The sequence below is a fragment of the Esox lucius genome, chromosome 9 (assembly GCF_011004845.1).
Source record: "Esox lucius isolate fEsoLuc1 chromosome 9, fEsoLuc1.pri, whole genome shotgun sequence".
In the NCBI taxonomy this organism is placed as follows: Eukaryota; Metazoa; Chordata; class Actinopteri; order Esociformes; family Esocidae; genus Esox; species Esox lucius.
In genome coordinates this window covers 13,370,793-13,395,210 of record NC_047577.1, presented here as the reverse complement: position 1 = coordinate 13,395,210, position 24,418 = coordinate 13,370,793, and the positions used below count along the sequence as shown (strand labels likewise).

General features: G+C 44.1%; 3 protein-coding genes across 5 annotated transcripts; 2 read left to right on the top strand and 1 right to left on the bottom strand.

Moving 5' to 3' along the window:
- The first annotated feature begins 9,587 nt into the window (after positions 1 to 9,587).
- On the top strand, positions 9,588 to 14,488 carry fgf8b (fibroblast growth factor 8 b). Of its 3 annotated transcripts, none has more exons than XM_020049666.2 (5): positions 9,588 to 9,758; positions 10,428 to 10,464; positions 11,255 to 11,444; positions 13,168 to 13,274; positions 13,717 to 14,488. In XM_020049666.2, exons 1-5 carry the CDS (start codon positions 9,751 to 9,753, stop codon positions 14,008 to 14,010), a joined length of 636 nt encoding a protein of 211 aa, XP_019905225.1. In that variant the 5' UTR covers positions 9,588 to 9,750; the 3' UTR covers positions 14,011 to 14,488. The 3 variants fall into 3 exon arrangements, with proteins under 3 accessions (XP_019905225.1, XP_010871229.2, XP_019905226.1); XM_010872927.3 differs by having other exon boundaries at positions 9,588 to 10,331; XM_020049667.2 differs by lacking the exons at positions 9,588 to 9,758; positions 10,428 to 10,464 and adding an exon at positions 10,525 to 10,922.
- Positions 14,489 to 16,717: 2,229 nt separating this feature from the next.
- dpcd (deleted in primary ciliary dyskinesia homolog (mouse)) lies at positions 16,718 to 18,841 on the bottom strand. The gene is given in 6 exon segments (NM_001303671.1): positions 16,718 to 17,155; positions 17,649 to 17,751; positions 17,918 to 18,051; positions 18,182 to 18,306; positions 18,407 to 18,487; positions 18,752 to 18,841. Coding segments are annotated over 6 exon segments (612 nt in total). The 5' UTR covers positions 18,816 to 18,841; the 3' UTR covers positions 16,718 to 17,050.
- Positions 18,842 to 19,483: 642 nt separating this feature from the next.
- poll (polymerase (DNA directed), lambda) lies at positions 19,484 to 24,418 on the top strand. Its single transcript, XM_010872925.2, has 7 exons — positions 19,484 to 19,849; positions 20,367 to 20,785; positions 20,899 to 21,234; positions 21,496 to 21,669; positions 21,813 to 21,941; positions 23,633 to 23,801; positions 23,939 to 24,418. Exons 1-7 carry the CDS (start codon positions 19,735 to 19,737, stop codon positions 24,298 to 24,300), a joined length of 1,704 nt encoding a protein of 567 aa, XP_010871227.2. The 5' UTR covers positions 19,484 to 19,734; the 3' UTR covers positions 24,301 to 24,418.

Genomic DNA, 24,418 nt, shown 5'->3' with positions numbered 1-24,418 from the left:
TCCTCCCAGCCAGGAAGAATTCTGTCCTGAGTGTCTTCTCACGCTAAAAGAAGACTTGATTTGTTTGTGTACCTTTTAAAGAGGATGAACCGTATCCTGTCAACTAAAATTCACTAATAACCCTTGTTCTCTAGATGAAAGGAAGACTTAGACAAACTACAAAAGAAGATAGTGTTTTTTAATGTGTTGTTGTGACCTGGTGCTAGAACATTCCATTGGGATTCCATGGTGAGTTGAACCATGGCGATAGGGAGGGCCATATTTGGAAATTATATACAGACCACCATACAGAGTTATCACAACTTGATACACACAGCACCTTGCCTTTGTCTGTCTACGTCTTATTACAGAGTGTATAACTTGCTTCAGTCTTTACCCATTACTTTATCACAAGCCTTGAACAAGGCCAATTGAGAGTTTAAGGGCGGAGCACAAGTTCCAGGTTCCCTGAGGCCTTGGTGGTCCCTGAACTTTCCTGGTCGTATCCCACCGTCCCCCACCTAGGCAGCGGTCGTGCTGTGAGCCAAGGTCGTTCAAAGCCGGAGGTCAAACCGCACGTCACGGTCCAAACGGGCCCTGGTCACACGCGGCGTGATTGGTTCCCCAGGCTGTGTGGGGGGACCATCCGGAGGGGAAGACAGAGAGGGAGGAGGACAGGGACGGAACAGGCACGGAAAGTGAGTTCTGTTTCCATGGCGCATCCATCAAATTTCAATCAAACAATAAAGCCCTTTTTCCATCAGCTGTTGTCACCCAGTGCTTTTACAAAAAACACCCAGTCTGAAACCCCAAGGAGCAAGCAACAACGGTGTTGATGCAGTGTCTAGGAAAAACTCCCTAAGAGGGGCAATGTCTCAAACAGGGCAGCGACTGATTGGGGGTGTTGGAACATTATAATTAGTTCTCAGCCAGTTGATCCCCACTAAGCCCAAAACGTTCCCCTAATTCGTTTTGACTCTTGGACGTGGTTTCTGGGTAAAAAGCAACAGTGTGCGGTAGTGAAGGTTCTGGGGAGGCCGTCATCTGTATGGCTCTCACAGGATTATAATTATGAACTGGTCCTGGGTCAGTGATGCTTGTCCATCTGTGGTTTTACACTGCAGTCAGTTTAGACCGTGAGTGTAGATGTGCTGTATGCAGAGCGCACAGGGGTGGACTAGCAATCTGGCATTTCAGGTAAAAGCTGTATGGACCGATACAGATTTTAGTGGTTTTCATTTTTATATTTGGATTAACAGTTATCATCATCTGTCTAGCAACAGGAGGCTTCTGGGAAAACAATGGTCCTGTGTACAGCCCCAAGAGTAGAAATAGGCCAGAGTGGGGCCCTAAGAATAATGGGCCAGAATGGGGCCCCAATAAAAATGGGCCAGTGAGGGGCCCCAAACATGTAAAGTGGGACAGTGGGTTAGAAATGCATGAGAGTATGGCTAGCCAAGAGGACACGGCTTAAACTTCAACTCTCCTGAACCTGCCGTGGAATGAGGCAAGACCATGAACGCAAATGTGATGTCACAAAAGAGGGAGATCAGAAGCATGTCAAAATTGTCAATTCTGTCAGAGCCTTTCTACTGCACAATACTTGAAGTGAAATAATGAGCTTGGGCTATTGCCATCCAACAGTCCTGTAACTCTACAGCAAAAAACTAAACTCATTTTAATCACAGTTTAATGACTTACTGTTGTTCAAGCCCTGATACGTGCATCACTGCCACATTATACAAACAGAACGTTTTTCTGGGCATGTTACGTGCATCATAGCGTCCTCACTTTAGGTTAATCTCCCAGCCGTGTTAGCCGTCTTTCAGCGAGGCTATTCAATATAAAACACATTCAAATGTAATGACACATTTGGCATGATGGTATGTGCCTGTGGCAAAAGAAGCTTGTCAAAAACTGTCACGCGGCCAGGACAATAGCCTGGGATTCAGGAACCCAAAATTACGAAATTTGGCAGCCTACTTTAGCCATACAGCCGAGAAAGTTGTTTTAAAAGGCCCTGGGATCACCACAAAACATACCCAGAAAGTGAAACATGTATTAACATGTATGGCAAGAGCTTAGCAGCTTGGTTGCGGTTAAGCTTGGGGTTAGATTAGATTCAATTCATTAAATTAGAAATAACCGTATTTGAACTCCTCGAAACAGTGTTGAGGCTGATTCTTCAGAGGTGATTCCATGAGAGCTGAACTGCATCCTCACCAAAGTAGTTGAGAGACAGATAAGTCAAAAGAGAGGTGGAGAAGTCAAGAGAGAGGTGGAGAGTGAAAGAGAGAACATTTGGTTAAGAGACAGAGACCTGGAGTGGGTCATGAATCATGCAGTCGGTCCGTTGGTCAGCCGGTCAGACAGTCAGTTGGCCAGTCGGTTGGTCAGTCACTCGGTCAGTTAGTCAGACAGCCAGTCAGTTAGCCAGTCGGTCAGACAGTCAGTCACTCAGTCAGTTTTAGCATGGTAAAATAATTAAGCTCGGCCTTTGAAGGAGACTAAGCAAACACAACAGCACTCAACACTGGGCTGCCCCCTTTCTCTCGCTCTCTCTTGGTCTCCCAGTGCAGCTCCGAGGCTCTCCTCTGAATTCCAGCCTCAGAGCAAGGTCTCCCTTCCTCTGCTTTCTCACTTTGTTTTGCTCCCTTTCTCTCTCGTTCTCTCTCTCTCTTGCTGCTTCTCTGTCTCTCTCGTCCTCTCTCATCCTCCGTATCTCTTGCTGTCTGTATTATCCTCCTCTCTCCAGGCCCCCCGCCCCTTTTCTTCCTTCTCTCATTTTATATCTTGGACTCCCAAAGCCGGGACCCCTTGGGAAGGGAGTGTGGGGCTAGGTGAGTCACAGGTCAGTTTTTTACATCTTCTAATGTTCGCTTCAAATTGGAGGGAGGGGAAGGACTGTTGGATTACTTTGCCAGTAATCCATAACTGTTATTACACCATTAAATACCCCATCGTTAAGTGGGGTTTTAAACATGGACCAATAAACAATTTGGAAAAACTGCTATATTAGTCTTTATAGATTGTTTGGTGGGTGTTTAGCACTGGAGAGAACATAATTTGTAATCATACAGTAAAACATGGGAAAGATGGCTCGCCAGCATTTTTTTTTTTTTAAGGGCACTGTGTCAGACATTTAACTAAAATCCTGCCTCTAACGTTTACAGGAACGAATAAAAACAATGACACAACTTAGAATTAGCTAGCCCAGGGTTGTGGGGAGGATGGTAACTGTGAGTGTCGAAAAGTGAGGATGAAGAGATTACAAGTCACTGCAAATTGAAAGACAGACCGGCAAGAAGGTTAGAAATGGAAAATATTTCAGGAACAGTTTAATAGTAGAGACATTTGAAACATTAAATTAAAAACATTATTTGCAGATTTCTTCTGGTTATGTATGCTTGTATTCATGCTAGTAGTAAAAATCCTACATAAAGCCCCTTGAAGTACAAGGCCACCACGTGGTCCTGACAACAAATGTCTAGTTAAATATCAGAGGCACATTTGCCCATCTGAACTTCTGTCACACTTTTCAAGCTTTGCGAACACTGGTGAATACACTGAAGTCAATGTTTGGCTTGCTGGCGTAAAGAAAATCCCATCCTTAATGAGAACAATACAAGGTCATACAAGGCCTCTATCAACAGAGATCCTCCTCCTCACGTTTCAGTGTTGAGGAAAATAAGCAAAATTGAGTTATGGGCCAATTAGTATTTCTGGAAACCCACGGCTGCAGTAGTGTATTAGGTTCGTCAAGGGATGAAGACAATAGAGTTTTCACCTCTCCAATTTCCAGGCAAGGAAAGCTTATAGCAGCCATGGCTGCTGAACAAGACTCTGCGAAAATCCCCCAGTGACGGTCCTTCTGTCCAACACAAACAGTCCAAATGCAAGACAACCCACCCCCAGAACCGAACAGCCCCTACGTAAAGGGTAACCAGTACGGACAGGGACAGAACAATAGGATTATAAAGCCACAAGAAGTGATTTGAGTGGCGCCCAAGTCTGTGTGGATTGTGGGATTCTCACCGATTGTTTCCTTTTAAATATCCACCTCTTGGACGTGTGTGAGGAAGCCGCAGCGTGAGCTCACCGGGGGGACGGGGGGGACGGGGGGGGGGGGCCAGAGTCGATGATGGTGATGACGCCTCGGGGACATGACGTGGGGACCCAAAAACGGCGGCCTTGAAGACCTCTTTCTCATCTTTCAAGAGCTCCAAGGCGCCGAGGGCTCTAGCTGACGAAGAGGAGTACAGGGTCTGGGCTGAGGCTGTTAGCACGGCGGAGGGATCTGTAAAAGGTGCCGTCGCCGCGCCCCACTTAGGACCTGCGCAGTTAATTCGGGTAAGGGACGATTAGGGAGAAAGTGTGGGAGAAGAACAAGGGGACCGAAGGAGGAAGAGGGCGAGTGACACGAAGAAACGGAGCACGATGGAGAGGGATAACAGTGACGGGCGGAGAGAGTGTGAGAGTGAGGGAGTAGGAAATTGCAAGAGGAAGACGGGAAAAGACGTATCAGGGGAGAGGGGCGGAGCCAGGAGCCGAGAGAGGAAAGCAAGTCAAGGTTCCCTGAGGCCCATTGAATTTCCTCTTTCTTCTTTCACCCATTTCCATGGTCCTCTCCTCCCCACCAGGCCCGCACAGCTGTTCGGAGGGATGTGTGCGGCGGGGGTTGGGGAGTGGGGGGCGTTGGGGGGGGGGGTGCGCCGAGGGCCAGGGGCCACTTCTTCTCCTGTACCGAGATGAAACGCTGTGCCGCTCTAAGCAACCCTGCAGGTAGGCCTGCTAAAGCCATCGGGCCGGCTCGCTCTCCCAACGCTAAGAAATAAAGGGAGGAGGGGAGGGACAGAGAACGGAGGGGAGCGGGGTGGGGGGGGGGGGGTGGCGGAGAAGACTGAGAGAGGGACAAGAGGCAGGGAGGGGATGAGGGGGGGATGAAGGAAAAAGGGAGTGAAGGGGGAAGAGAAAGATGTGACCCCCCCCTCACCACCCACCCCCCCGTACCAGGAATTATGTCTGCTTTTATTGACTTTGTTAAACCGTTTGCAATGCTACTTCCTATGTGTTTACAAGACTGTAAATCACAGTGCCCGCTGGGAAGGGTGGGGGGGCGGGGCGGGGAGCTGCCCTGACGTCAAAGGAAACCTCACTGTCACTCCGGAGGAGAGAGTGTCCGGGCCGACGGCTACTTTCTGCCTCCACCTTGCCACCCCTTCGTCTTCAGTGAGAGGGGCTGCGTTCTAGATCCACGCGCTCCTGGTCCCTGACCGGGGAAGGACACCCGGCGCTGCAACACCAACACAATCCCTCCTGACTCATCTGCGCTGCCCTTTGCAGCTGAGTCAGTAGCTCGTTTCGAAGCGGTCGAACCGCAGAAGCAAACAGATTTGTTTCATGAAACGGCCAAGCGGGTTATTTACACTTGCACACCCTCATCACTTGTGAAGGGGCAGAGTCAGATATTTCAGGCAGTCCAAAATCCTTTCAAACTCTCAACTCCTGGGAAACCCAAATAAATGTGTCAGTGCGAAACCTGGAGTGGTTTGGTGAAAAAGTTGACCATATGTTTTCCTCGGTGTACCAGTTTTCTCAGGCTGAGGGCCGCCTAGCCCCCCCCCCCCCCCTACCCACCCCTCGCCCGGCTAGCCAGACTGCTTGCCAAACACAATGCCACACCTACAGAACTTGGTTTGTTCTCCGGAAAGCTTCTGGCCATGACCACCGCCCCCACCCCTCCCAGAGTGCAAACACATTCGGGCCCCGTCCGATTGGTCCAGGAAATCAATGGGTTGGACCAGAGCCAAGGGCGCCCATGGGTGAAACGACAGCATAACAGGACGTTATTGGCTTTGACAGTGTTTGTGGTTGGAGACAACACGACCTCGCTTACTTATTTTTGTACAGCTCCTCTCATAACGACAGAGCTTTAATTATGGCGTATTCAGACTTAAGTATGCGGCAAGTGACCGAGCACTAACTGAAGAATTGAATGTGCGTCGTCCCACCCCTAATGCTAAATGGCCACTGTGTGTGTGTGTGTTTGCTGGTGTGTCTGAATGGTCTTCTATCCAAGAGATTACCTCACTCTAATACACCCTCAGAGCAACGACCCTACCAGCAATGCTATTAGTCTCTCCTCTCTCTCCCTCTCTCTCACTTTCATTCCATTTCTCTTTCCCTTTCTCTCTCTCTCTCAGCCCCCCCCCCCCCCCGCACTCACCATTTGAGCCGGTTAATTGAGTGGCAAGCGAAGGTCAAATATTTATTGGTCGCTCTTAATGCTTCTCCTTCATGGCTGATATAGGCTTGGAGCAGTCATTTAGCAAAGGGGTGACGGCATTGTCACAGTTTTTTTTCAATTCTCTGTGACGGCTTTCAAAAGTGCTGCGGCAACAGTGCCTCATTTCGGTCGGCCGGCCGGCCCTGACACAACAGGCTGCCGTGGCAATAGCGGTGACTAGCCATCACCCTGGTCCGCGGTGTTACCGTGCAGAGTTGATATCAGGTGAGAACAGCTGGCCAGTCACAGGCATATCTGCGGTTCACACCGTTGAAACAACAGACGGCTGCAACATAATTAGAACACCACTTCGGAGCGGTGAAATCGTTTTCATTTCTTTTCCCAGTATGGTTCAGGAAACCACAGCGGGCTGGTGGCGAATGACAGTTCAGACCAGCAGATGACACTTCCCCAAAACCCCACATTTTCTTCCTTTTCCACATTGGGAAACTCTCTCTCTCACACACACACACAGACACACACACACAGTTTTTTTTCTCTGTCTCTATGGTGTCTGCCTTTCCACTGCCCCTGCCTCATGGCACTGTGTGTGCTCTATGTCTCACATTAGGCGCTGGGAATAATACCTTGGAGTGAATGGGAGCCTGCAGGCAGCAGTCTTCGGGCCTTTTCAGACATTCAGTCACTCCTCTTCTAAGAATAACCAACTGCTTTCTGGCCAAAATTTGTCACTCTTTTTTTTTCTCCTCCTTTCTTCTTCCTCACGGCCTCTGGTGATGCCGCGCTGATACCGAGGCTTTGTGTTAGAAGGCCGACGAAGCCGGGGTCCAAATGCGAAAAGCAGCTCAGACAACGGAGACTGAGCGGACTGAGGAAAACACAACTAAGTCTAGTCGAGGCAGAAGGGGTATGGTTTGGAGCCGTTTCAGCTCCTAGCCTTCTACAGCTCCTCTCAAACTCGTTATAGGCCACAACCCTTGGTCACTGGAGACTACGAGAAGTATTAGGTGAAGGCTGGATCGCCTGCAACATTTTTTGAATAAAAACTATAGCTTTTGCATGGGTTTTTAGAGAATTGAATATGTTTCGGGGTGGAGGCTGGAGGCTGGAGGAGAAGTCTGGAGAAGTTTTACCCAAAAATATCCGCCAGACCTACTCTCCTAAATGACATTCGGGTTAAATTTGTCCTTGGAGGGGAAATTGTTTCAAAATTGCAGGTAGCGATTGGATGATGATGTTATGAGAACCAGAGTCGAAGAAGCCTGTGCACTGCATTTGAGTAGACAACCATTCCATTTAAAGCAGGAAAAAACTACGAGAGAGAAACGGGGAGCGATGTGGGGGAAGGAATAACTCTAACTTTACACACTTTAGTAGAACAAGCTAGGCTGGGTAAAATCTACATTATATTGCAGGCAGTGCCAACATTCCTGGGCCTCCGGCAGAGCAGTGTAGGAGGCAGACAATGGAAGACGGAGGATTATTCATCTACTTCACAGTACACAGACCCACCTACTAAAACTCTCAGGAGGTTCTAAGGCAGTCAAGCTCCTTCCGCCCCTTGTCAAGTTGTCAAGTGCATTTTTTTGCGATTTGTCCATGAACGTAACCTGGCCACAGATCCGTTGGTGCTGCGTCCCAGGTCACTGGCAGAGAAGTTGACAAGACGGGCCAAACAGATCTGCACGCGAAATTTGGATGAACGAGGTAACATTAAACACCTGGTCCCCCACGAATTGGCCAATCAGTGTCGTTTTATAAACGACGAAATTTCTCCAGCAAGATGCGTCATTCAACCGCGTTTTTTCTAAATAATCCCGGCGGTGTCTGAGATATCTCGTATGACTAACAACTAACGGACAGAGACTGATTGGCCATAGGCCACACTCTCCACAGTATACTCCCGTGCCACAATTAGCCAATCATCATGTGGATTTCGTACATACTGGTCCATCAGTGTTTCATAGGTTACAATCCCAAATCGCACCCTATTTCCAACGTAGCGCACTACTTTTGACCAGAGCCCTATAAAAATTAATTGAAGGTAGTACATTCTATAGGGAATAGGGTGCTGTTTAGGATCACAGCCATATAGGTGGAAATACAACCCAGAGAACAAAGTTGTTGAATCATTCCAGGTGGCCAAATCACTTGTTGCGGAATCCCTCTGGAACTAATAAGGCAGGTACATTTTCACCCTCTAAATCCCTAACATTGGGCGGAATGACTGATTTACTGCAAAGAATTTGACTGAAATTCAGATAATTATATGTTTTACACTTGAACAGCTGTTGAGCTTGCTGAGCTGTTGAGGGTACAAAGTTTCCCACATTATTCACATGTTTAAGGAGAAAGCAGTTTTAAAAGCAGTAGTATTCATCTCTGTTGCTTTGCTGAAACCGGAGCATGTTTTCGTACGAATTTTAATATGCATGGCAGGGCGCAAACAGGGTAAATGAGTGTCTCTGAATCCAGATTATTAAAGTTAGGATGGGATAATATATCATAAGATGTTACAATACGAATTCGCTTCAGAGTTCATTGATTCCATTACCTTATAATGACACATGCTGAAGTTATGTTCATTGCACACACACACACACACACTCACAAATTTACAAAGAATGCAGCACAGTGAAAACATGTCGCAAAAAGGATTTTGAGTGAGAAAGATACAGTAGACAGAGAAGGCAAAGAATGTTAAGTATAAAAACCATTCCATGTCATGCGTTCACGTGGAACACATATTACTTACATAGGCTAAGCAAAAAAAGGAAAAAAGCCAGATCAAGGTTGGTCCAATGGGTCCAGGAAACGACCACTAACCTGTACAAGGGGAATACGTTAATCTAGCGGTATAGTTTTATAAGTAGATGCCAGGGAACAACATTTTTCCGTGAGATTTTTCTAAAGAAACAGATGATTACTGGGTCGAAGTTCGTTTTTGTAGTTCTGTTGGAGGATGCAGTAGAGCTTGCATCTAATATTGCGCATATATACCTGATTGATTCGCTGGTAAATACTGTAACTAATCGATGGATGCTTCATGACCGCTCATGTGTTTTGTACTGTACATTTTAGACCTGGACTGAAACATAAATCCTGCATAAACATATGAAATATTGGTAGCAATTCCAATATGTAAATATTAAAGCACGTTTACAAAAGGCCAATATTAAAAAAGTCATAATATTTTTCTGGAGTGATGAAATTGAAACCCTTCATTTGGTCAGATGTCAATCAATGCAGGCTACTGTATGCCAATCTCACACTCCAGTCTACTAGGCTGCCATCTCCCACCACCCCAGGCTCCGCCTGTTTGGTGAGGATATTGCCTTTCTCGCAAGTGAAGGTATTTAAATGTTGAGGGCAGGAGACGCAGAATTCTGGAGTTAACGGGACCACAAGAAACACGTGTGGGACGGAGGTTGACTTTGGAGTTCCGCTATACAGAACATCTAACTGCGTTTCTTTGAGAGGACAACAACACCAGTCGCTACAATTTGAGTTGTATTTTTTAATCCATGTCCATGTAAGATTCTTGTTTCTGTTATTTATTTATTTTAATGGAAACTGCACCTCATCACAGTGTGTAAAATTTACGTCAAAATAAGCTGATCTCCATGCGCGTTGTTATTCCATCCCATCAGTGCATATGGATTTATTAAAATTCCACGAAAGCAACTGGGAAATACATTATCTCTACTAAGCAACATTAAACAAGACCTTGAATTCTGCAGAGGAATGATTGACACGAGAGGGAATTGACGGATTTGTGGAATAACGGTGGTCGCTTTCCCTGGGACTTTTAATGCTGGATGGCCCCCTGAACGTCTTTAAATCGTCCCGGAACGTTTTTATTGTCAGACTGTCAATGAGTGAATGTGAATCCTACCTGGAACCGTGAATCCGACCATTGTATCGGGGTCTCAATCGCTATCAATTTCTACCTGTTACAAGAGGGGGATAAACTCCATGCTAAATTTCCTGCTGGGAAGGACTGCCGTTTCCAATAGAAATCCTGTGGAATTGGAATAGTGGAATTCATGAAGAAATATTTGACTTATTTCAAGATGAGGCTTAGAACATCGAGATTAGGCTACCTGTAAGTGAATGATCTGGCCTGCTGTCAAGATAAGTGGTTATGCTTATTTGAAAAGTCATGACATTTCAATATTTTAACGTTTCCTTTATTTTTCAGGTTACTGCAATTTGTAGCCTTGTGCTTTTACACACAGGTAGGAAGTTGCATGTATTTTTTTAGTTTGCAAAGAAAAAGGCATAGACTACTAAAACAGCTCATATACATACAGCCCCTTATAAAAGGTTTGAGTGTATCAATGCAAAATTGCGTGTATTGATTTAGCCTAAGCCAAACCCGTTCGTTTGTAGATATCTGCAGTAGGCCTAATGTCTAACATCAATATTTTATTATGAGTCCTAAGCAGTTGGCAACTAGTCAAACATCTTGAAAAGACGTAAACGCGGGCCTTAAAGGTAATAGTTAAAACATATGGAGATGGCGTATGGCTGAATTGAAAAAGAATCGTTAAGGGATATAGCCCAGGGAGATGGGGGTGAAAGATCATTCGTGGTTAAACAACCTATCGGAGGCATGTCATCTCGAATGAGGACAGCGGACTCAGTGCGTGCATCTCCCCCAAACACGCACAGCGCATAACTTCATTCTTCTTCAGTAAGCCATGTGCCCGCAATTCCCTTAACAATTTACAAAGCCATGAATTGAAGACATTTTTTTTTATAAAAAATGTGAGTATTGTTAAATAAACAAAACTAAACATCTTAGAAATGTGTTTAACTAACATTCTTGTTGTTAGTATAAGCTAAGGCCAGATTGATAATCCATTTACCATTGTGAGGCACTTTAAGTTGCGATGATACTTGATGCTTTTATAATTAAATGCGTTTACTTTTACATTGCTAATATATATATATATATATATATATATATATATATATATATTAATTTAATTTTTTTAAATGTTTTTGTCTTTTCTTCTTCGACAGAACTCTGTGCAATCACACTCTCCACCTCCTAATTTCAAGCACCATGTGAACGAGCAGTGCAGGTTGTCTGACCGAATGAGCCGCCGATTGATTCGGACATATCAGCTCTACAGCCGGACCAGCGGCAAACATGTCCAGGTTCTGGGCAATAAAAAAGTAAATGCCATGGGCGACGACGGAGCTGTGCACGGTAAAACATTTTTTTTTTAAACACACAAAAAACAAACACTATAATCTGCCTGAATTTAAAGGGGGACACTTTCAGGCCTTATGCCAAGTCTAATCCATATTTTAAATGACCTAGTCTACTTGATGGCCAGACCGACGTCAATTTACAAGTCATAGGCCCTTCTTAAAACTAGGCCAGGTCTATTATATAATTTTACCATTTAAAATGTAAACAGTTCTTATATGGGCCATGAAGAAGTTTAGGTTTGAGTAGGCGGCAGGAGGGAGCACATTCGTTCGAAATGGATTCTATATTGTTCTTGAGTGCGTGATACTCGGGAGACACCCATGAATATCTGGAAAACACATCAGAACTCATCTTACTTTCTACCTTCTCAACATTTCCAGAGTAGTTTACCCTCTTAGAAGTGGTTGAAAGATAGAAATATGACTTGCAATTATCATAACCTTGAGGCACAAGTGCTTAAATTCTAGGCCCCGTTGACCCTTGATGAACATGTGTCAAATGTATGTGTTTAAAAACTTGTAACGAGTATTGCGCTCCATTCTGTGAACAAAAACGTAACTAATGCATTAATGCACATCTGCTTGAAAAGGATAAAATTTTAAAGTGTTTTGACATGGGTTGTGGTGGTTTTAAAGACCAGTTACTTATTACAATTTTCCATGAGAATAATATCAATGGGATACATTTGACCTGAAAAAAATTAATACATTAGTTCTAAATCAATGGCTTTTAAAGTCTCAGTCACCAAATGTTTTTATCAGTGTGTCCAACCGTCTTTTTACCACCACCACCACCATCCATTTCCCTCCATGCCTCTGCCACTGTTATTCAAGGGTCCTTTTATGAGGAATTTTCATAGCTTCGCGACTTAATGTATGACTCAGTTCATAAAGAGCAGTGAAGTCAGCATCTTCATTTCATCCCTTCTGTTCTTCCTTCCCCAGTGTGCGCTCTCTCCTTTTCTTCCTCTCGCTCTCGTGCAAACGCACATACATGCGGGCAGACATACACACACACACACACACACACATGCACACACCTCGCCTTGGCCCGAGCGTGCATGTCCTAAGTGGGTGTCACTCTTGTAGCGGACCCAAATCTGACCACTGCTCAGTGCTTTGTGGCTGTGTCGCTGACCGCACTGTACTTTCACCCCTTCCCAGTTAACCAATGTCGCTGAACGGCATTTATCATCCCTTTAATGACTACGGGCCTGTGGGAAGTCAAAGCCACTCGCTGCTTTTCTAAAACACACTAGGTTTTTTCACCAGTGTTTTCAATTTCATTCATACTTGAATGTTTTGCCCTATATATAATGATTACCTTTGCCTCCTCATAGTATGAATGCATGTTGGATGTCATAATCATGATAATCACCACTGTTCTAAAATCATTATAATCTAATGCCAATCAGCTGAAGGTTATTACACCGACAGGAAGGGTAGGCCTCTGAAATAGTCTTTACAATGACTTGACACCCCTCCATCATATCACTCAAACTTGGCCTGCATGATCTGTATGGTAGCTATAAGTAGCTCAAGTCTCAAATTATGCAATTACATAGATATTACGTAAGAGTTATGTCTCAAAGTTATGAATGTATCTATATAATGTATGTTTGCATATGATCCTAAACTCATGAGCTCAAAAATATGTGCACTGTGTCTCTCCAAGATTTTTTAGCCTCAACATAAATACCTGTTTTCTGTTTTTCCAGCCAAACTTGTCGTGGAGACAGACACGTTCGGAAGCCGTATTCGGATTAAAGGGGCAAAAACCGGCTACTATATCTGTATGAACAAGAGAGGGAAACTGACTGGCAAAGTGAATACCTTTTATTTATTTATTCACTAATAATTATCTATGTTACCAGGGAAGTGTTTTTCCAAAGTGAGCCCTGTAGGTGGGTTGAGCTCAATATGTTCTGTAATTGTTTTGACCTTGACCAGGAATACAACATTTAGATATATGCACGTCCTGTTCAGCGTTCCCGTCTTGAATTATTTCTAGGAAATTCCCGGTAGGGCGCCGGGACATTTGGAGGAAACCGTTGACAGGGAGTTACCCTGAACATTCCCACTGAAGGATTGACAGGACATTAACTTGTCAAAACAATACTCTAACATCTTTAGAGACTGACCCTCTGCCACCCCTTCTGCCTCTTTCTCACTCTCATTCTCCACCTCTTTGCCTCTCGATCGTTCACTCTCTCTCAAACTCTTCCCCTCCCTGTTTCGATCTGTTTCTCCCTCTGTCTTCTTTAAAGCGAAAGGGCCGCGGCAAAGATTGTATCTTCACCGAGATCGTCCTGGAAAACAACTACACCGCGCTCCAGAATGCTAAATACGAAGGCTGGTACATGGCCTTCACGCGCAAAGGAAGACCACGCAAAGCCTCCAGAACCAAGCAGCACCAGAGGGAGGCTCACTTCATGAAACGCCAGCCCAGGGGCCACCTCCTGGGCGACACCCAGCCCTTTGATGTCCTTCCCCTTCCTGTGGTCCCCTTTCACCCCCGGAGGACTAAACACGCCCATCACCACCGCTCAGGGGCCCACTGAGGAAAAAAAGTAGAAGAAGATGAATAATAGGGATGGAAGCAAGCACACTGAGCTAAGACCATTATGGGCCCTGTGGCCAATACCACTATTACATTTCTGCTCTTTGCAAGGACATCTTTTGTAATGATTTGTACTGGACTGTATCTAAAACAATAAGGAGACTATCTAATCTGCTAGTTGTTCTACATCAGATGGAGATTTATCAGTAGGAAATACTTTTTTTGTACCAGAGGACGATTTTAGTTCAAGTACTCAATGAGATTTAAATGAATGAAAGGACATTGCGGGTTTAGTGAAAATCTTACTCAGCTATAAGGAGTGTCATGAGAAAGAAATAGTGATTACAAATGACATGGCAGCTATCTTTGGATCATGTGGCTGCATCAACTGATTGACAGTGAATACCAGTAAAAATGTTTAATTTAGGATCTCAATTTTGGTGCATTTTTGTTTTCTACTTATTGAATATATTTTTTATTGGAAGATTTGTAAAATACTTTTAAATGATGAAAATATTTATTGTAGAGTGTATATTAAAATCACTAAAGAATGTTTGGTGACTGGGGGAGAGTTAATGCACTGTTTGGTCACCGCAGGGACGAAAATGTTTCCAAAGGATCTTACGTTGCCTAAAAAACATGTTTGTTTTTTCCTTCTCTCTGGAGACCCAGATAACTGAGGGGCAATATCTGTGACAGGCTACTGCCATTCAATGTGCTTAGCAAGTGAGACTTGGGCCTGAATAGATGGGGCTATGCATTAAAAGCCGATGAGGTCAGCCCACCATTTTGGCTTGAGACAAAGGTTACCACCATGTAGTTGCATTTCTCACAATCGCACACCGTAACCCACTGATCAAATGGGCCCTTTGTGGCCCTCATATAAAAGGGCATGTTATACAATAGTTGGTTCGAATAATAACACGAGGAGGGGTCAGTTATCAAAAAGAAGCTAGTCTCACAGGGGAGGGAGGAGAGCGAGGAAGGTTGGGTTGGGGGGGTGGGGGGGGGTGGGGGGGGGGGCAAAAGAGCACCGGGGCTCTATGTGGCAAAATGTGGCACCGGCTGAAAGAGGGGGAATGGCTGGGAAGAGGCATTCGGAATGAATGGACAGGGCTGAAAGAAACCCTCCTCCCTCTCACAGGAGCAACTGAGCATGACCGGCAGAGGCCAAACTACAGGGGGAAGAAGACCCAGTCAGACTGGCTGCTCCACAGAATCAGAGGCTCTCTCTACTCCCCCACCCGCCCTCACTGTTTGATGTCTGGACGTCCAATCTGTTGTGTGTGTTTGCTAAGGGTCGGATTCCAAGTATAAGGCAGGGTTTTTCAGTAGCTAAGCTACCGACAACTCAAGCTTTGAGAAGTTGCAAATTAACAAGAGAAAACGGGGTATGAATAGGTTAATAAATCCAAAAGCATGTGAACTCTGTATAATTTTCGTAGTATTCAATGTACTCTTATTGAAAAACAAATGGATATTATTGTGGCTAAATGGCTATTAGGACAAACAGCATCATTTAAGGGTTACCTAACAGCCAAGTGGTGTTGCAGTGCACACATATCTTGCCCAAATGGTAATGGAATTCTGGGTTCAAGATTTTATTTGGACAGCAGAACATCAGCACAACCCAGTACCAACTCTCGCTTTGAGAAACAAGTTGAGAATACTTTTCAGATGTTATGCTTTGTTTGGATCCATGTCCAAAATCCCATGAAGTATCTCTTTCACTTCTGGAAAAATGGAGCACAATAGTGAGTGGCCTGTGGGTTTTTATCGCTTCTCTTAGCTGTGTTGCTCACTTGGTTTGGCACACGGTCCCAGAAATGCAAGGAATCATCGCAAGGCAGGAGGATTCTATATTTAAACGACATCGTTCATTTTTACTGCCATTGTTTTTTAACAGGCAGCATCTATTTGATGAACAGTGTTTACAGTGTAGTGGCTGTAGGTAAGCAGTTACACAGCCTACTGGGTGTCATTGATTCACTTCTATTCTTATTGTTCATTTCTCTTCTATTAAACATGTGTTGGTCAAACTCAATTATTCTTAAGTAAAAACTGTTGATGGTAAAACATAAGTCCACCACCGTGTCCGGATTTAAAATGTTCCCCCAAAGAATAAGGACGTTTTCTCACCCCTTCCACCAGTATCCAATATTGCTGTCACGCGATACCATTTATCTCCAAAGCATACAACTTGGTCACGTCCCAGAAATACTGTCCTACGGCCACCCGAGCCCCATACCTGTCCTAGGCTCTCCGAAGGGCTCATCCCTGGACAAGTCTTAGGGTTTGCGAGGCGTTTGTTGGAGGTCTCCGGGCCAATAAAATGACCCCCTAGAGGACAGGGCCAGACTCGGGAGACCTGTAAGACCTGCTAGTACTGGCTAGGTCGGCCATAATGGCTTTCAGGGTGGCCCAATCTGGCCTGCACAGTCGGAGCATAAGGGTATTCAGTTAACACAAATGGGACATGCTTGTTAGGGTGACCTCGACAAGAAATAGCGTGCGTCTGCGTGTGTAGACAGAAAACAGTGAAAAGGCATTTTGTGTTTGAGTGTTTTACAAGGACAGGGCACCAAGAATAGTGTGTGTGTGTGTGTGTGTGGGGGGGGGGGGGGGGGGGGGCACCTCTGCAATAGGAGCACTTTAACAACTAATAGTTTGCATTGTTCTGTGTAAGGGGAAATGTAGAAACAGTCGACCACGTTATGGAATTTTATTCATCTTCAAAAGACAGACACGTGTTCAATCAAAAAAAAATATTTGCAGCTCAACAACACGGATTCAGAACATTTTACAAAACAGCAGTAATACATTTTTTAATACCTTTCAATGGGACACTTGGGAGTTTACACTAGCAAAAGAACCAGTTAAAACAATGACAACCACTGAATTCACAAACTGACCGTAAAAGTGTAGACAAGGCACTGCTCAATATTCCAAGGAAGGAACCGCACTTATTCCAACAGAAATCTAGAGCAAGAGTATGGGTCGGTAAACAACTTGTTTGAGTGACATCAACGTAGATACACACTTCACTGAGTTTTGCAGTCCACGTCCCCTTCATTGGTTCCCTTCAGTTTCTTCACCTCACAGAGTAGCTCATGCTCAAGGGTTAATATCTCTTTGGGCTTCTTGTACTAGTGAGGAAAAAGACCAAATAGGTAATTACTTCTACAGGAGCCCCCATTCCCTTCCATGAACATCCTTTACTGTAATCATACTTGGGTTGGAGTGAGATAACACAGAGGCAGCCTATTCCCACTGAAGTGCATTACTTTGGACCAGATTCGGGTTCAAAAGCAGTCCACTGATGGAAGAGGGTGCTATTTTGAACATACAACAAATAAGAAACCCAATAGCACAGAAAGACTTATTATGATAGGTCTTCATTAAAGAACTAAATCTCTTTGTCAGATACTCAGTAGGGTATCCTAGTGTTTATTTTAACTAATTCAATGATTGATCCCCTGAGCATACAGGTCTGCATGAAAACTGTTTTTATATAGCTGTGGGGCTATGCGTACTTTAGTGAGTTTAAAGAAAAAATTCAGATCCAAAATAGTGTACAATACTTGAGGTGTAAAAGTCTTCCAGAGTGGGACTTCATTTATTGTCTTAAGGAAAACTCACGCTGACGATTAACGTGTTGTTGACATGGGTAAAGCTGAGAGCAGAACTATCCAAAGGCAGCTGGCTTCGATCTAGATCCGGAATATTGAACTTTTTGTAATACCTGAAAGGTAGCAAGGGACAAGAGATCAATATTTTGTCAACAGTGCCACCTAAAGGAAAGCAAACTTTATTACATGGGCATGATGAGCACTGAATGAACTCAAAAATATAGACCTTTTACAGAAGCATTACTTTATGTACAATGTTACAAATATAAAGACATATACTTTTTATTAGTTGTACGTATGACGCAGCATCGTTGATCAGGCTCCACTGAGAGGTTGTAGACCTGTTTGGGGTACGGAAGGTTCCGGACTCTCCACTGAAAACTGGTCTTTGTATCTTTACGCAAGAAGATGGGCTAAGGAAATATTAACAAGCCATAAAATGATTACATTCCAATGAAATTATTGTAGGGAGTAGATTAATATGTGGTCTATTTGAAATCAGGGCTAGAGAATACTAACGTGAGATGTAAGAATACAACTCACATTTGAACAGTTTTCCTTGATAACATCTGATTCCAAAGAGGCCACAGTAGATGACACTGGCTCTCCAACTTCTATCTCCCATGGGCCATGCCCTTTAAAAGTGCTTTTTGAACGCCATTTTCGTACTGCAAAGTAAACATAATGTAAACAACAACACAAATGGGAAAAAGGATACTTAAATTCAATTACACCTTGAATGCATTTCAGATCTTAAACCAACTTTACCAGTGAGCTCATCTGTTGTCAAGTCATATTCCTCTGCCATTTCTTTTCCGTCTGTAAATAGATAGTGTATCTTCCTTTTTCCTGGAAATAGGTTTCGAAAGCACAAACAGAAATGCATTTACATGTAAGCTACATTAGCTAACGTTTTCTAGTTATGTATCAACTTCATTTGCTAAACAGGTTTGCTAATCTAACCCACGCTAAGCAATGTGATGGTATTTAGATAGCAACTAATGCTAGCTAACCCGCCTGCTTTTTGTTGACATCTAGGCTAATTATTTTGTGGTTATTTTGATAGAAAACATATATATTGTAAGAAATTGCATATGACTATGTTTCACTTACCATCGTGTATTAAAGCTGTTTTCTTTGATGATTTTAAGAGATCTGACCAGCTTTGTACAGCCATGTTGCCAAAACAGGACGTGTAGCCATGGCAACATAGGTCATCGACCTACCAACGTCTTATAAACAACATAGAATACTTCCGTGTCACGAATTGTAGGAACATTTCCAAAATAAAAGTCCGCGACGTTTCAGCAGAACAGTGTTATAAATCTATATATTTTCATTATTTCTTTAGAATAAATGTCTAAACATTAACAATTAATCATATTCATGTGACATTTGCATAAAATACAGGTTACAAAACATGTTCCAAGATCAAATAAAAGCAACCAAATCGCTGTATTTTGGATACATATTGCCATATAGTGGAAAGGAAATTACACACCACAGCATTTGTATTCTAGCAAATTCGCAGGAGTGTATTTAGAGTAAAAAATGTTTTCACTTAATGGCCTCATAGCTCAAAAAACGATGTGCCACAGTGATTGTATTCTAGAATAGACTCTTAGAATACATTTCACTGCATGTATAATCGTATTTCATATACAGGGATATGAATAGGTAGCATTTTTTGGCCTTGGAACGTTGTAACGAATTTTTAACGTTTTTTTCAAATGTTAATTCAGTATGTTAATGCTTAGACAGTGGTATACAGGATATGACAGGTTTCTATGTCGGTGACATTTATTTTGAATTTTTCCACAATTTAGTGACCCGGGAGTACTTTTTCAAATGTTTCTCCCAATAAGCGCTACCAGGACATAAGGGGTATGAAAGTTATATTTATACAGTTTTAAATAGATTTTTTAAACCAATGATCACGAACTTAGCTAAAAATATACACAATGTAACCTATTTTAGTGGAGTGAATTTATCACAGCTATTCGAAGGGCAAATGGTTGTAACGTTCATTGGACCTTGATCAGTTTCACATTTCAAATTTTGTGTTGTTTTGTGGGGGCTTCCCTTTCGCTGGCAAAATGTCTGGCCACGGCATTATGAAAGCTTTTCCCAAAGTAAAAAGAGCAAGGGCACGTGAGGAAAAGGATGCCCCTCAAACAAAGCGGACATCTAATGAAACTCTACCAGTTGTAGGTGAGAGCCATGAATGTATGCTTCTGATTTGTTTTACATCGTGTGCAAGTTGAGAGCTACACTTATTTATTTATTAATTGTTTATATTTCAACCTAATTTTACCACGTAAGTCAGTTGAGAACCAATTTTGGAAGACGACACAGCCAAATGCCTACGATTGACTCGTGCTGTATACTGAAAATTAGTAATATAAGTAATGAATAAAGGGAAATAAACACATTAAACACAACAGATTGGTTTCAGGTTAACGTAGGCTCTGACTAAAGAACATTCATCTATTTATTTGACTTATAATAATGAGTATCAGTAGTTGTTTTTTATTATGGAAGATTAGTTATAGTAAAGCACAGCAGATGATGTTGAACAAACACAGATTTAGCTACCAGACACCTATGTGAGTGTTTGTGTCTGAGTCTTTCTCTCTGTGTGTGGGTGTGTGTGTCTGTGCATGCGCCTGTTGAGCTATCTGCAGATGGTACAGACACATAACTCTACTCTTCCCATAACCCATTCCAGGGACCACTTTCCAAGGTGTCACCGTTCACATACTACCGGCTGGTGTCGGAAATGCCAGATGTCAGATCTTCCAGAGACAGATTGTCCTGAATGGAGGAAGGACTGAGAGCTCCTTCTGTCCCAGTGTCACCCACGTTGTAGTGGATGACTGTATGGACAGTGACAGGGCTCTCAGGCTGCTGAAAGTGGACACACTCCCCCCTGGAGTTCATCTGGTGAAGTGCACCTGGCTCAGTAACTGCATTACTGAGAAAAGGTTGCTGGAAACCGATAACTATAGCCTGCTAAACCAAGAAGCAGAAACAACAAAGGAGGATGTCAAAGAAGACTTTCTCAACAGTATCCCACTGATAGCCACACAGAACATTATTCAGCCAATCCCTGATGCAACAAAACCAGATGAGGCAGAGAGCCAACAGGTTGGTTGATGATCACATGACCATGACCGACAATAACTCTGTCAGTACATTCTAACTTATTCGGTCTCTAAGGATAAACTTTTCTTCCTTTTTTGTCTTTCACGTATCCGAAGGTCTTAGACAATAAAGACAGCTTCAGAGACGAATACGGGGTTTCCCAGAGCGACCTGGAGGCTCTGATCAGTGGCCTGCACCCTAAAGACGAGACCCCTGGTCCTAGTAGCACTGCTTCCCCCCCAACAGACCCCCAGTGGAAACCCCTCCCTGGGAAGTGGGTTTGTGCCCAGTCGTCCAAGTCTAAGGTGGACAACCACAACAAACACATAACCGACAAGCTGGAGGTGCTGGCTAAGGCCTATACGCACCAAGGAGACAGGTGGAGGGCGCTGGGCTACTCGAAAGCCATCAATGCCCTCAAGAGCTACCACAAGCCGGTAACGTCTTACGAGGTACGCCGATTATGTTTCAGGTGCATGGGGCGGGGGACAACGTTCTGCCGTTTTGTATAAGCCAATTTTTCTCTCTGTTCTCACAGATTTGTTGGTCTGTTAACCACATTCAGTTATTGACTAGTTAGATTCGTGAATCGCGAGTAAGCCACAGTTCAGGTGTGTCGTTCCGATGGCCCGCGTGGAGTAATTCACCCCTTGATAGCTACTAGGCCCAAACCAATGCATGAACGAAGAACAATGCGGTCTGTACTGTTTCAGGAGGCTTGTAAGATCCAGGGGATTGGGAAGAAGATGGCCGACAAAGTCGTGGAGATCATGGAGAGCGGGCACCTCCGTAAGATAGACCACTTGGGGGAGGCGGTGCAGGTCCTGGAGATGTTCACCAACATCTGGGGGGCTGGGGCTAAGACTGCCCAGCTGTGGTACACTCAGGTGCGATGTTAGTGGCGGTATATCTTTTTTTCCATTCTCCTTCTTTCTCTCTCTCTCTCTATCGCTCATTATTTTTCATTGTGGAATGTTTTGATATGATATGAATTAATTTGACTCGAGCTAACAGTCATTTTCAACGCTAGGGGTTCCGCACTTTGGATGACATCCGCACCAAGGCCAAACTGAACCCCAATCAGATAATTGGCCTCAAATACTATGATGACTTTTTGGACCGGATGCCCAGAGAAGAGGCGGCAGCCATTGAGCAAATGGTAAAATTGTCTCAAGAACTTTTTGAAAGACATACATTAAATGTCAGTCGACGTTAACGTGTAACATTCTGCTAGCTGTAGACTAAACCGGCCTTTTTTCTGCTTTTGCGGTAAATCTTGCAGGGTTAAGAGGGTTTCTTTTGAAGAGAGTCTCTGGTCCAGTTGTTTAACCCCCTTGTGAACAAGGGATCTTGTTAAGTGAAGTGCTGTGGCACCTCAAAGCCAAGTTCTGATTTAGGTGTGCCTTGGCCCCTAAGCGGTCTGAGTCCAGTCTTTCCTTGCCTGGGTGTGTGATGGACAAAGCAGATAGACTTTTCTTTCACAGATACCTGCCGGTGGAGTGTGTGTGTGTGTGTGGGGGGGGGGGGTCCCGGGGGATGGGTACGCTCCGAGAAACTTAGCGCATAATAAGTCAGTCGACGCATTTGCTGCATTTTATTCCCAAAAGATGTTTCTCTTTTTGCCCTACTTCACTCTCCTTCCTGGATTGAACACGACTGGGTGGGTATGAAGCAACAGCTCAACCTAGATTCTGCCATACTGCTCACTTTATCCAGCCCTGATAGATCTGCAAAGGGGAGTGAACCAGACCAAAGGGGAGGGGAACATGATACTGGAATGAAATTCAGTCTTGGTCATTGGGTACAAAGCCAGTTGTTTTCATATAGTAATACTTGGATTTCCCTGTTCCTTTTGCGTCTGCCAGATAGAAAGATGACTATAGCATGTGTCCTTCTGACTTGTGGCATGTCAAAATAATATGTAGTGCTTTCAGAATGGATCTGGCTTGAATGAGGTTAAACGCTTACTTGTTGACTTGTAAGGATTTACGAGGGGGGAAAAAAGCTTTTCTTTGCTTATTGCAAGTAGGTTTGATGGCAGGACTTGCCTTGAGGACTTGCCTTGAAGACTCAACACAATTGTATGCCATTTTGAATCCAAATAACAGACAAGAAACAAAACAAAGTTTGTGATGATAGACAGCACTGAACTTTTGAATACTGTTGACAAACCAAAACTATTTTGAATCAGATTTGTCAGTGCTGATGAAGTGAACATTGCAAACCAAAAATGTTATACTAAAACAGCAGTGCATCAGGAAAACATTAGTAAAAAAGCGATTCAGTTTTGATTGTCAGGCAAACCTAGGCTTAACAGTATATTTTCATACTGTTGAACCTATGTGTAACAGTATAAAAATCTGCTGTCTAAGGGGGTTTGGTAAGAGCTCCTAAACTCGGCCTTAAAGTTAATATCTTTTTGTTTTTGAAATCAGCGAGGGGGGAAAAAACATTCAAATACAAAGCATACACTTACTGTAGGCTAGGCAGTTTTAACAGGGGCAAATGACTGTATAATAAATACCACTGACTTCAACTAGAAATAAGGAATGGAATGGTCCAGTGGAAAAGAGAGGGGTTTGTGAAAGGATGGGTCGTTTGTTGGCAGCGTGCAAGAACTGTGTGATTAAGTGAGAGACCCCCCGCCATTTTTAGTGAGAACAAGCTGTGTGGTCACATCCTAATACCACATGCCTTTGTCCACTTTTGACCTGTCCGGTGGTAAATCGGCGAGGGAGTCCCCACCATATTTTTCATGCTTAACTGTAACATTGCTCTTGTCTGGTTGCGGTAAAATGAATCCACATTGTATGTGATGCCAGCACTATCTCTCTGGACCATGTACTGTAGGTCAGGGAGGCAGCTCAGTGTCTGGACTCGGGCCTCTTGGCGATGGCCTGTGGCTCGTACCGCCGCGGGAAGGCCACATGCGGAGATGTCGACGTCCTCATCTCTCAACCTGACGGGAAGTCCCACCAGGGTGTCTTCACCAAACTGTTGCAGAGCCTCCGTCAGACAGGTGGGGTGACTGGATGGTCCGCTCACTGCACGTCTGCGAAAGGCCAAACGGTTCTAGCCACGTTGATAGTCTTTCAGGCATTGAAACACTCAACCTCTGACGATTGAAACCCGGTCCTTGTTATTATTTCCATCTAGGTTTTCTGACTGATGACCTGGTAAGTCACGAGGAGAACGGCGATCAGAAGAAATATATGGGTGTGTGTCTTCTGCCAGGACCCGGTCGGCGCCACCGCCGTCTCGATATCATCGTGGTGCCCTACAGCGAGTTCGCCTGCGCCCTTATCTACTTTACCGGCTCGGCACACTTCAACCGCTCTCTGAGGGCGTTGGCCAAAACCAAACGAATGAGCCTGTCGGAGCACTCGTTGAACAGAGATGTGCTGAGACAAGGAAGTCTGAAGCTGTATGGGGGAACTCCACTACCCACAAACACTGAGAAGGATGTCTTCACCCATCTGGAAATACCTTTCAGGGAACCGCAGGAAAGAGACTGGTGAGGTTGTGGTTGACGCTGTGGTTGAGTCAATTTATGAGATGTATTTGACAAGTATTTGATACACTGACGATTTTGCAGGTTTTCCTACTTACAAAGCATGTAGAGGTCTGTAATTATTA